Raw genomic sequence first — 13624 nt, forward strand, 5'->3', positions numbered from 1 at the left:
AGGTTGGAGAAATTCTTTGTGGAGCCACAGGGGGAAAAATCCCATAATGTGCTGTGGAAAGGACCTCTCTTCTCAGAGTCACAGTGGATACTGTGGACACATCCAGCTACTCTTCTGTAGTGTCATTCGCTGTCCTGGGAGCTCCAGCCCTGCTCACACAAGCACAGAAGCAGATTCATTTTTTTAGATATTGTGTAATTTGCATTTGCCTCATAGAGGAGACTTCTAGCTGTGAGCTCTTGTGAGTTAAATGCACTGTACATAGGTATTCATTCAGAGAGGTGCTGAGTGCCTGTAACTCCCACTGAGTTTAGTGAGAGTTCTGAGTGCTCAGGGTCTCTTATGATTAGGGCTGTAATTCAACACATGCTTTGCCAATGCAGATGAGCTATTTCATTCTTTACTCCTGGGGAAATTCTGTGCCACTGCGCAATGCAGAGTTTTGTAGAAATTAACATTGTGCGCGCAGAATTTCCTTTCCCCCACAGAAATGGGCTGCAGTGCTGTTGGCCACCGCTAGGGATTGCTGGACCCAACAGAGCCCAGCATGCACATAAGACATTGCCTGGGGGAGGGGAAGGAGTTAGAGAGCTCCTGGCTGCTGAAGTTCCCAGTATGGAAGGAGAGGACAGTGCACAGGAAACTCCACACAAGCCTGGGACAAGAGCTCACATGTTTCTCCCTCTGGATCCCTGGGCTCTGGGAGAAGAGGGAGGCAGGTGTCTGGGCTGGGGGGGCCACAGGTAGGCTCTGGACGGGGGGAGGGGGGCATGTCTATATGGTCAAGGAGGGGCTCTGTGGCTAGGCCTGGGGGCGAGGGGGTTCGTGTATATTGGCTGGGGGGGCCACAGCTGGGCTCTGCGGCATAGGCGCCGACTCCGTGGGTGCTCTGGGGTTGGAGCATCCACCGGGAAAAATTGATGGGTCCTCCCTGCCCCAGCTCCCCTCCCCTCCCCTCCCCTCCCCTCCGCTTCCTCCCTTGAGCATGCCACATCCCCACTTCTCCTCCCAGTGCTTGCCGCTGCAGGACAGCTGTTTCGTGGTGTAACAAGCTGTGGGAGCAAGAGGGGAGGATTGGGAACGCGACACACTCAGGGGAGGAGGTGGGGAAGGGGCAGGGATTTGGGGAAGGAGTCCAATAGGCGCAGGGACTTTGGGGAAGGGGTTGGAATGGGCGTGGGGTGGGGGTGGGAGGTCGAGCACCCACCAGCGCCAGGAGAAGTTGGCGCCTATGCTCTGTGGGGGAGGGTTGTTGGTATGTGGTCCCCTGGCATATATACTTGCTGACAGACATACTTGATGACAGGTATTTTGAAATAAATTTCCAAAATAATTGAAACTGGTGTGATTATGTAGTGTTATTTTGACAAATAAAATTTGCAGAATTTTAAAATACTGTGTGCAGAATGTCCCCAGGAGTAATAATGCCGGTGTCTGCTACCTTAATGCCATTATTTTGGTAACTGTGAGCAGGTATAAAATATATAGCTTAGTAACAAATAAAGCTAATTGGTATAGTCAAAGTGGTTTTATTTCTCTCTTACTCTTCTTCCCCCATCCCCAACACCAGGGCTTAATGTATCAAGATTCATCACGGTGGGGGATAACGTTGCAGACATACATACAGCTTACTATGTTGGATCAGCATACCAGGCCAATGGTAATTTAAAGATTTTTTTCTTTTAATCTGAAGCAGAGCTATTAAGGTGCATTTATTGATCAAAAAATTTGTTAACCCTGCATCCAGAAGATAAGACCCTTGGTTGACTTTCATTCTGTGTTCCTGAAGCTAGTAGGAATTTCCATGTGAAAAGACAACACTGATATATTCAAGTCAATGCTCAGTAGGGGCTGGGACATCTACCTCCTACATTTACATGTGTTTCATTCCCATATCCAGTATTGCTTACTGTTAAATGTTGGCCCATGCGTTGGTCATCTCTCAGCTTCACTGTTGTCTTTGCCTTTTTATTTATTTTTCAGGGTATGTGAATTGTAGGAACCTCAAACTCTGGGTTCACATATGGTAATCTTAAATGAATATTCAAAATCACACATTGGCTGGTGTCACTCAGAATAACCCCTGCTGACCCATGTGACTCTAAACACAAATGCAGCTTCCTGCTTCTCACCTCTTCTCACTCTAACTCCTTCAAAATACTTCCACAGAGATTATCTACCTCTTCCGTTTGGATTGTCTACACTTCTTTCTCCTCATCTGTTTTCCTTCTGCTCCCTTCTCACTTTATTCCCAGTCCTCTCCTATGTGCACTGTTTGGGCTGGATCCCCCCTTTTCCCTTTCTCATCCCCCCTTGAAACTCCTTTGTGTTGCCTTGGAGTCTTCAATTATTGTTTCCTTCCCACTTGATAGCATCTCCAGTTACTCTTATACCTGAACTGTTTGCTATTGTATCATATTGTCTGACTTTGCTTTGGGCAGGGGTCTTTCTTTGTAAAGTCCCATGTAAGGTTATGGTCCAATGACCATATGATTAATAGTAATTTGACAAGATAGTTCTATAAAGCTGTGGCTTAGGGCTTTCTGGAAATAGTTTCTCCTTCCCTTCTCAGAAAAGTGACATTTTACAAGTTCCAGTTTTGAAGTATGCCCAGTTCTCACTTCTCTGCACTCTTGAAGATTTGGACAAATCCTGTTAACTTTCTATTCAGTGTGCGTTATGAGACAATTGCACCATAATGCTGGGTTCTTCTTGGATGAAAAACAAATAAAAATTATTCCTGGCATGTAAAGAAGGAAATGGGAAAAGATTGATAGCTTCAATGAAAAGATGCCGAGACACTAGTCTCCTAAAATGAGCAGACAGTAGTTTTTTATAATGGCCATGTCCGTAGTCTGGATTAAAGCAATAACAGAACATACCAGATTGTGGCTACTTTTGCACAGATACATAGGGAAGAGAAGTCATAAGATCTTTCTTCATCTTGTGCATTAATGAAGGAGGCAGCCAGCGCATTGGTCTTGTGCTAAATGAGCGTGAGGGAGGTGGGTTAGTGTGGCCAGAGACACAGGGAGCGTGGCCGGGTGGGGTGAGATCCACATCCCAATCTCCTCTGCACCTGTTTACAATGAGCACTAGGAGAATGCATGCTTCACCCATTTAGAGGGTGTGATTTCCATTTCTGAGCATGTTCCCTACCCATCCTCAGGTATTTCTTCAGTCTGTTTCTGTGTTCCATGGGCAAAATGCCTTCCACTTCTACCCCTCTGTGCCCCACGCCTTATAGCACTGCTCTGGCTCTCACACCCACAGAAGAGTCTCATGTGTTGTACAGCTTCAGGGTAGATGGAACTTTTCTCTCTCTCTCCATCTTCCCTGTAGATATAGAGGAGGCTAAAGAGGCAGGAAGCCTTCCAGAGCTCTGTCTTGCAAAGCACCTTGAAAAGTGCTCCATGCACCATCACTTCTGTGAAAGTTGTGAGATGAAAGAGCTGCCATGCAAAGGAGCATATTGAGTAGCAGATAACTGGGGGTGCTCAGTACCCAGAAGGCCTTTTCAGTTCCTTTGTATTTCCTAGCACAGCTGTGGAAAAAACCCAAAAGGTTTGAATGTGTTTGAAAGTGCAGAGAGTTCTTTTGTTTGATTTGCAAAATGTTAAAAGTCCCAGTGTCTCTTAAGAGCTCATTAAAAGCTCCCAAGAATTCCCCTGCATTCTAATCTGTACTCTTCTGCCAGTTCCTGTATCAACCTTGCAATAGCAATTGTGACTGTGTGATCATTAACTCTGTGCAGAATAGCTGATTGGAAAGAACTCCTCCAGCACCACCTGATTCTTTAGAGACCAGGGAGAAAAGCTTAAATAGTGGCAGGAAATCATCATTCACCAAAATTGAAGCCCATTTGGGTGGTAGATCAGATGAAGCTGAGATACTCTGCCAATTACAGTGACTGCTTTGGCCTCTGTGAAGGAGGAGTAGCACACTTGAGACGATTCGAAAATCCTGTTTTCTTTCTATAGTGTCTCTGATCAGTGCCTTATGTAATCAGCTCAGTAACATATCTGAGGAGGGCACCACTTCAGGCAGTGCAGTTCCCATTGCTCTGCACATTCTAATGGACTGTAATTTATTTCTAGTCAAGTATCTAGTGATTAACTTCTTGGTATTGATGGGTTTGGTGCTCCTGCAGTTATCCTTCATACATCTTCCATAAGTCTAGTGTGTCAGGAAAGTCCTGGTTCTGGAATCCCAGGTTTATGTACATAATGTGGGTTTTAGCCCATGAAAGCTTAACAAAATAAATTTGTTAGCTTCTCAGGTGCCACAAGTACTCCTTGTTCTTTTTGCTGATACACACTAACATGGCTACCACTCCAAAACCTGTCAGAAATGTTTCTGAGTAAGAGTAATTTTTTCTCTCTGCCCAAACAATTAGTCCATGTTACAATTAGCAGAGTTTAGTAGGAGTTTAATAATGTAGTGAGCATGAAGAAGATTAATAAAAAAATGGATGTAAAAGGACATACTATGCAGCATTAGGGGGTGAAAGAAACTTAGAACACTGGAAAATGTAAAACTAGTGAATGGCTGTTGTTTTTATCTTGTAGATTTCCCCGCTAAGAATGATGGAGAGGTCAATTCACAGTGCAAAACACATTTTTGTAGAAAACTTATATCGAAGGTACAGTACATAGTTTACTACTTTAGCTTCTTGTTTTAAGTGTAGAGCGTTTTAAATAAACTGATCATCTTAGTTTTCTATGATTATTTGCATTTCGGTAATCCATAAAATCTGCAGCAGTGTATTAGAGAGCTAGTGGTTGCTTACTTAGTCAGTGCTGCCATATATATACACACAGACAAACACACACAAACTCTTTCAATCCAATCTTCTCTTGGCTGAAACAAAATATCTGTTTAATAGTATTCAGAAAGATACACTATAACGGGTCGGCAACCTGTGGCACGTGTGCCAAAAATGGCACGCAAGCCAATTTTTAATGGCACGCTGCTACCTGCCACCTGCCGGGGTCCCGGCCCCACTCAGCAGGGGCAGGAGGCAGAAGTTTGATCCTGCTGGCAGCCAAGCTCCCCTCTCCCCCATTTCTTCCCCCAGTTTGTACCCCCCCCACATCCCCATCCCCACCCTGAGCACCAAACAGGAGCTTCTGCACCTCTGGTCTGGGGTCCTGGCCGCTGGCCCCACTCAGCCCACTGCTGGTCTACGGTTCTGGCTGCCAGCCTCTTGCCAATTGGGGTCCCGCAGGCTCCACTCAGCCCGCTGCCAAGCTAGGTGAACGGAACCCCAGGCCAGCAGCAGACTGAGTGGGCCAGCAGTGTAAGATCAGCATTTTAATTTAATTTTAAATTAAGCTTCTTAAACATTTTGAAAACCTTGTTTACTATATGTACAACAATAGTTTAGTTATATATTATAGACTTACAGAGAGAGACCTTCTAAAAAACGTTAAAATGTATTACCGGCACGCAAAACCTAAAGTTAAAGTGAATAAGTGAAGATTCAGCACATCACTTCTGAAAGGTTGCAGACCTCTGCACTACAATTTAAGACAAGACACAAAGAATAAAACTATAGGTAATTGGAACAGGGAAATTAAGTAGATACAATGTACATTAAATATACAAATGAGATTTGGCTAGAGTCTGGAGATGGGGGAGTTAGGGGACAGGGAGCAGGGGGCAGTTGAATGGGGCAGAGGTTCTGGGGGTGGTGGTCAGGGGATGGGGAATGGGGGGCTTGGGTAGGCATGGGAGTCCCGGGGGCCTGTCAGGGGGCGGGGGTGTGGCTAGGGGTTGGGGCAGTCAGAGGACAGAGAGCGGGGGGGTTAAATAGAGGGTGAGGTCCTGGAGGAGTGGTTAGGGATGGGAGTCCTGGGAGGGGGTGGTCAGGGGACAAGGAGCAGGGGGGGTTGGATGGGTTGGGAGTTGTGAGGGGGGCAGTCAGGGGGTGGGAAGTGGGAGGGGTCAGATAGGGGGCAAGGGCCAGGCTGTTTGGGGAGGCACCGCCTTCCTTACCCAGCCCGCCATACAGTTTTGCAACCTCGATGTGGCCCTCAGGCTAAAAAATTTGCCCACCCCCGGTGTAGATAATACTTAGTTCTTCCTTGAGCGCAGGGGACTGGACTAGATGACCTCTTGAGATCCCTTCCAATTCTATGATTCTATGCTGGCTTTTTAATACATTTGAAACAATCTGTAATGGGTTATAGTTTATGAAACCTCACACTGGTTATAGGAAAAATGTATCTTGCCCAAATCTGTGGGGAAAAAAGCTGCTTGCCAATAGATCCACAAGATGGCATCCATGCTACATTGTGTTTGTTACTGAGTTACTTGGAATGTTTACATAAGTGATAAGCTAAGATGTAAGGCATGTAAAAACAGTGGAAAATAGTAAGAGTCACTGTTTATCATAGTCTGTATTCAGAAGACTATACAGTACTTAGTTCTTTTTCTTTCTTTTAAGCTATTGATTTGCTTTTTTCATTTCTGACCAAATGCCTGTGTCAGAAGGATTGAAAATCTTGCCTACTGCTAAAAGGCTAAGTATAATGTGCAATGACTTTTATTTCTTGACTTTGTAACATATTTTCTACAGGCAGCTATGGTTTTGTCATTTCTGTTTTTGTATCTTTTTTTAGTGTTGGGGACCAGGTATTTACTTTGTGTCTCATTACAACAAACTGTAAAATCGGTTGCAAATTAAACAAACAAAAGTCAGAGTCTGTGAATGGATATTTAGGTGTTTGGGAAATGAACTCATAGAATATGGAAAAGGAGACATGACAGGTGAGGCAGAGGGACAAAAAGTGATTGGTCTTTTATAATTAGTAGATGTGATTTGACAGTTAATATATAATTAATAGTTAATAACTACGTTATATGTAGTTTAGGACCTACTTTGGATCTCCTAAAATGGGGCGTGTTGTAGCCACAGGCAATCTTATTACTTAGTGTATATATGATTATGACTAAAGAAATTTTTGTACTAAATAGCCAGTGTAAGTAGTCTTCAACTCTAAGATGCACCAAGATGTGTATTTCTGGTTTCTTGTAGAACCATAGAATTATAGGGCTGGCCTTAAGAGGTCATTTAATCTCTCCCCTCTCACTGAGGGAGGATTATAAAACACTTCAGAGGGGGATAAGCTTGAGGCATGAAGCCAAAGCCCTGATGATTTTAAACCATCTGAGATGTGCAGTAGTTGCACTGAAATTGCTACCACAAAATAGTTTCTTCTCTCTAAATATCAAGAAAATAAAGCTATGCATTGACCTGGCATAGATATATTACTTACCAAGTTTGCATGGCAATCATATTTCTTATGCTGAGTCTTGATAAGAGGAGATTTTCAGAGGCATCAGTGGGAGTTAGACACCTAACTGCCATCATTACCTTGAAAATCTTCCCCACACTAAATAGGTATTGCTACTGTTCTGAGACATGGGGAATATTCATTCTATGGATATTCTCTATTTACATGTGTGACAACAGAGGACTTTGCCAAGAGGTCTCTGTCTTAATAAACCACTCTCACTTCAGACTTGACAAACTCCTTACACCGAACATATACTTTGCAAGGCATTTATCCAAAAGGGATATCATGTGAGGTGTCTACAGAAAGCTCATAACTTGTCAAGACTCATAATCATTGTGAGATGTATGCACAGGTAATATTTAAAAACCAGTGTGTTTATACTGGAAGTATGCTTTGTGGACCTGGAGTTGAAATTAAACACTAAGAGATGATGGGCCTCAGGGATGGCTCATTCAAGCAATCCCTAATCAGTTGTCAAGGTGATGAAAATCTCGATTGACCAACCTTGCTTCCTCCCAAAACTATCCATGCAAAACCACCAGCAGCACCATAGAATCATAGGACTGGAAGGGACCTCGAGAGGTCACTAGTCCAGTCCCCTGCACTCATGGCAGGACTAAGTGTTATCTAGGCCAGGTCAGGGCAAACTATGGGCCAGATGTGGCCCATCAGGGCTTTCAACCGCCCATGGGATTGCCAACCCCGTGGCGCAGCGGGGCTAAGGCAGGGTCCCTGCCTGACCTGGCCCCACGCCACACCCAAAAGCAGCTGGCACCATGTCCGTGCAGCGGGCTCTGTGCGCTGCCCTCGCCTGCAGACACCGCCCCGTGTAACTCCCATTGGCTGGAAACAGGGAACTATGGCCAATGGGAGCTTCGGCGGTGGTACCCGCAGGTGAGGGCAGCGCGTGGTGGAGCGACCTGCCCCGCCCCACCACTAGGAACCACTGCCGGACATGCTGGCCACTTCTGGGAGCGGCGCTGTGCCAGGGCAGGCAGGGATCCTGCGTTAGCCCCAGTGTGCGCTGCTACTACCTTGGAGCCGCTTGAGCTAAGTGGCACTGGGCCGGAGCCTGCACCCTGAATGCCGCCTGCACCCCAATCCCCTGCCCTGAGCCCCCTAACCTCCTGCACCCCAACCCCTTGCCCTGAACCGCTTCCTGCACTCCCACACCTCACAGTCCCTCCTGCACTCCGAACCCCCTGCCCCAGCCCAACATTCATGGCCCTGCATACAATATCCCCATCCAGATGTGGCTCTCGGGCCAAAAAGCTTGCCCACCCTGATCTAGATCATTCCTGACAGATGCTTGTCTAACCTGCTCTTAAAAATCTCCAGTGATGGAGATTCCACAACCTCCCTAGGCAAACAATCCAAACCTCTCAGAGGTGAAAAAGGAACTTTAAACCAGACAAAGTTTCACCCTGGCTGTGTATGGAAACAAAACACTGTATTCAGAATCACAGAGTGTAGAAAAGACATTCTGGATGCACTGAACGAGGAGAACCCCTGGCGGAGGTGGGTGCTTTCATGAACGTTTTGGATCCAGGTTAATGAGAAACCAGCCAGCTTTGCAATAGACTGAACTTGGTGGGGTGGGAAATCTACTTTATTAAATAGGAAAGGTAACTATTGATAAGTATAGGCCAAGGTTCACGGTCCATGATTTTATTTTGTACTGTAATCACTTGTTTCCACCACACTCTTGGTTCTAGTTAAATTTTTATTCTTCCTTTAATAAACCTCCTTTTGTTTTATCGTAAGTGTTGTGTGGGTAATAGGGGTGGTGGTTTAAAGAAGAACCAGTAAGCTAGGGTCCAGTGCACCTTTGTGTGCAGAGGATCTGGTAATTGTGCAAATAGCCAGTGTCAGGGACTGGATGTCACAGGAGAACAATTCAGAGGGACTCCGGGATTGCGGTGGAGCTGTTGTTAACCTGCAAGGGGAAGTTAGGGCTGGCAGAAGCCCAGGGAGCAGTGCTTGAAGGGCTGATGGTGCCTGTGAGCTGTCACCCAGCTACCAGAGGGAAGACTCCCTCTCACTGGAGGCAGGGGTGACAAGGTGGCTCGCAGGCCTGGGTAGCCCAAGGACTGTCACTTCATAATGCTGAGAGTTTAGTGGCATGTGATATGTGAGCATGCGTGTGAAGAGAGACTGTTCTTGCACAGGTGAACCTGGTGTATGGGTGTGATACTGAAGTACAGTACAGACACGTGGGTGTCGGGAGTGAAGCCATCACGACTGCATGTTAACGGACTGTGGGTTAAGAGGGCCATGCTGAAATATCTTAAGATATCTATATATACATGTATAGTTATCTAGGATTACATATGTATTCACAACGTCCCTATCTGTTAATGTGCTTTGCGAGAATATAAAATAAAATGTGTAATGTAATAAAAACATTATTATTACTACACAGGGGTGAAAGTAACTCAGGACACTTACCGTATGGGGCGGGGGCGGCTCTGGTTCCTGGAAGGGCCGGGACCTAGGGCAGAAGAGGCAGGGCTAGGAGTCAGCATCCCCCAGCCAGCCCTTGCAGGCCACCTGGTTCGCACCGCCCAGAGGTCCTGTGGTGATTTAAAGGGCTTGGGGCTCTGGGTGCCACTGCTGCAGTAGCAGCATCCGGAGCCCCAGCCCTTTTAAATCGCTGGCCCCAGGGCAGCTGCTCCCTTTGCCCCCACAAAGGCGGCAGGTGAGCTGATTTTCAGTGTTACTCACACTGCCTGGGTCCTGGCCACCGGTCTGGGGGGCTCTGCATTTTAATATAATTTGAAATGAAGCTTCTTAAGCATTTTCAAAACCTTATTTACTTTACATACAATAGTTTAGTTATATATTATAGACATAGAAAGAGACCTTCTAAAAATGTTAAATTGTATTATTGGCACGCAAAACCTTAAATTAGAGTGAATAAATGAAGACTTGGCACAGCACTTCTGAAAAGTTGCCAACCCCTGCACTAGATATCCTGGAAGAGAGAGTTCTGAGGGTTGTTCTGTATTGATTAGCTCTGAGAGTCATGACCTGAGTGTTGCACTGAGATACATACATTATTGTACTAGCTAGAATGCAGTCCTTGCTGTGGAAGCTTTTAGCACAATTCTAGATCGTTTAATGGAGAGCTTGAGCTATGTGGTGTTAGCAGTAGGCTACTTTCATTGGTTGCCCAAAGGCATAAAACAAATTGCTTTTCAATAATGGCAGTGTAGGGTACGTAATTGGAAGTTGGCCCTTGTTCTTTATCTGCATTGATGAGTTATGCTGTAGTTTCAGTTAATGGAGGTCGTTTCAACCTCTGTATGAGAGTTAGTGAGATTAAAGAAAATCATTGAACTTTTGGAATTTGTAAAGCTCCATCTTAAATGCTCTGGAGTGTAACCATTTACTTAACTAATAGTCTTCATAAAGAAGTATACCTCATTTTTCAAGTGGGAGCCAAAGGAACAATTTCTTTCACCTTTAGCTAGTCCCTGGGGGATTCTCATATTCAGTTCAGATAGGCTTAGAGATCCTTATCGCTAGGCATGTCATAAATCAGCTGTCTTAAGTAAACCGACCAAGGGCCACAAAGTGACTCCAACAGCGGTTGCCAGTGGTATATCAACAGAATCTGTAATGAGCATCCAAAAAACCAGACCAACTGGAGTGACGTCTTCAGGTTCAGGCTGCTGGAATTTTATTGAGAGGTCCAGGTCCAAGCTATTCAACTAACCCTTCCAGCAAAGATTGTTTACCAAATATAAGAAACTGGATGGCAGAAGAGGGGTTGTAGCTTAGTATCAGTGCAAGGGGGTATTTATTTAAGGGGTTTACTATCAATTACAAGAAAAGTGCATTTTTGTTCTTAAAAAAGGGGACCTTGAATCTTTTGAAATAAAGACCCAGGCTGCTCAGAGGTGGATAGGCATTCTGTATAAGAACAGAGGTTAGACTTTGCTTATAGAAACAGGATATAGTATGAGTCCCTGACTCAAAGCCACGGAGCAAGCGGAGGTCCAGATCTCTAATCTAAACATGCTTCCTTCCTTTTCTCATTGTTAGATCAAGGGACTGGGAGCTAAAAAAATTCCCGGTGCTGTCCCCAGCGGTGCCATTGACTCCATATGTAGGCTTTCAAAGTCACTTTAACTCTCGGTGCTTCAGCACTTCTGTCAGTGAAAAACTGAAGAATATTTACAGGGATGTTGCAAGGCTCCATTCGTTTGCATTTGCTGTGAGATTCTATGATGAAAGTCGCCACAGAAATGCAAATGTTCCTGTATTCTTATCATTATTACAACTCTATATTTAGTATTGAAATAGAAGCACGTATTTGTTTTTTAGCAATTTTAGACGTGCATTTGAATGGGTATGATTTTTATGACTAAATCATAATTAAGTTAATTTTTCCATTTAAAATCAAATTAGTAGTTGGGTTAGGAAGTTGCTCCCATTCCTATATAACCTTGACAATGAGAACTTTTACTTTGGAAAAGTCATGTCCTCGTCAGCAAGATTTCAGTTGAGATAGAGGAGCTTCTGCTTTGATTCTTACACATGACCTTTATTTTCCATGAGCCTGTTCCAGATGCTCATACAAAATATTCCCATTGATTTCAATGGCACTGGTCGCATAAGCAAGACTGCCTGCGCATGAGAGGTTTTCAGGATTGGCTCCCAAATGCAGTATATATTTAATTCTGGGTTTTGTTATTGTTTTTGTTTTGTACTTCCATTTCTATCCAGCCTTGCCACTCTTCCTTTTCTCATATGTCTTGGGGAAAAAAAGTGGCAGAATCAACCTTGGTTTGTTTGTTTTTCCCTTGGCTTGTGCAGTTAAAATGTAAAATCATTATAGATGGTAACACAGAAAAACATTTGCTAGTTACGGGTATTTGAAAAACAACAGTTGTTTGTTCACAATGAATTGTTACCCTTCCCTTTGTCTTTCTCCAAACTGTGGAGGCAAGCTGTTAATTTGGATGGCAGACAAGGAATGGAGGTAGTATAATTTCTGCAAGCTTTTGCTCTTTTTCTTTCTTAACTCCAATATAGATATTGCAAATATCTTTATATGCTGCTGTCTCCACCCTGGTTACGACCCAGACATGTCGCCAAAGGAATGGCCGAGACGTCTGTCTCTTTTAAACTCATCTGAAAGCTGCAAATGGTTATAGGTTTGCTAGGAGTTCTACACATCAGTACTTTTTGTACTCATTTACATGTTTAATATTTTACTGGTTGTTCTTATCAAGATGGCCATTTTGGGGTCATCATCATCACTCCCATAACCACACTGGTCGTTGGGGCACCATCATTGATGAGCAATCAGCCAATTGTCTCCACCCCTGACAATTCTGTGTCAGTCAATCAACCATTCATGGCAGCATGGCGTGCAACAGTTTAAATACATTCATAACGGTCCCACTGTGAAAAATGTTAGAAATATAATTGATGCTAATTTACTGTATCTACGGTATAGATATTGATGTTGTAACATTTTCCTACTTCGTTCACCAAGTAACTGTGTTTTTGTGGCATAGCATAAAATACTAATTTGTATTACTAAAACTGAGGGTTATATTAGCCACTATTTCATTTTTAATTGTTTTTCAGATGTCTGACCCATGAATGATATTTCTGTGTGACTAAAGGCAGTATGAGTCTTAAGTTCACTTATGCTGGTGTAAATCGGGAGTAGTTCTAGTGAGGTCAAAGATATACTGGTGCAAATCATTTGAGAGATCAGAAGCAGGCCCTCTTGTACACTGTATGGTTTTGTAGTAAAAAAGGTAATAAAAAATCATTTTCTTATTGATTGTTGCAGTGGGAGAATGCCAGAAGTGGATTACATAGTGCTAACTGAATGGTTTGAATGGATCACGAAGAACACTGATGTTTCAGTTGATTTGATAGGTAAAACATGTTCTTCTTTGACACTAGTCCCTGTTTAAATTGAGTATTTTTTGTGTATTGTATTATGAAAAAGGAGAAAAAATGTTTTCCTATTTCTATTTCCTGTGCCCTAAATTTCTGTGATGTAAGAAATACCTTCTAGTGTACACGTTAAACAGCAGTGATGCCTTTGGAACATTTGGTGATGTTGTTACATTACCGTACTTCACCTATATATATCTACGATGTTTGGAGGTGGCTACCTTCCTCCGAGAAAAAATCCACTGGTGTCTGATAGATTGGCCAGCAGTGGAGCCACTGTGGACATTTATGGCTGATATCCATGTCAGAAATGCCTACCACAGATTGCTTTTCTGTTGGTTGTGGAGAAGATTTCTGCTTTACATTGCTTTCTAACCTGACCCCGTGAAAATAACTGTTCC

At 43.9% G+C, this 13624-nt stretch overlaps 1 protein-coding gene across 2 annotated transcripts in view; it reads left to right on the forward strand.

Moving 5' to 3' along the window:
• Positions 1-13624, forward strand: part of TK2 (thymidine kinase 2) — a 28816-nt gene that overhangs the window by 6256 nt on the left and 8936 nt on the right. For both annotated transcript variants that reach the window (XM_032803765.2, XM_032803767.2), the window contains 3 exons: positions 1571-1660; positions 4569-4642; positions 13114-13202. In XM_032803765.2, the coding sequence (XP_032659656.1) occupies positions 1571-1660; positions 4569-4642; positions 13114-13202 (253 nt within the window). The remainder of the gene's footprint in view (positions 1-1570; positions 1661-4568; positions 4643-13113; positions 13203-13624) is intronic.

The sequence above is a fragment of the Chelonoidis abingdonii genome, chromosome 19, assembly GCF_003597395.2.
Source record: "Chelonoidis abingdonii isolate Lonesome George chromosome 19, CheloAbing_2.0, whole genome shotgun sequence".
In the NCBI taxonomy this organism is placed as follows: domain Eukaryota; kingdom Metazoa; phylum Chordata; order Testudines; family Testudinidae; genus Chelonoidis; species Chelonoidis abingdonii.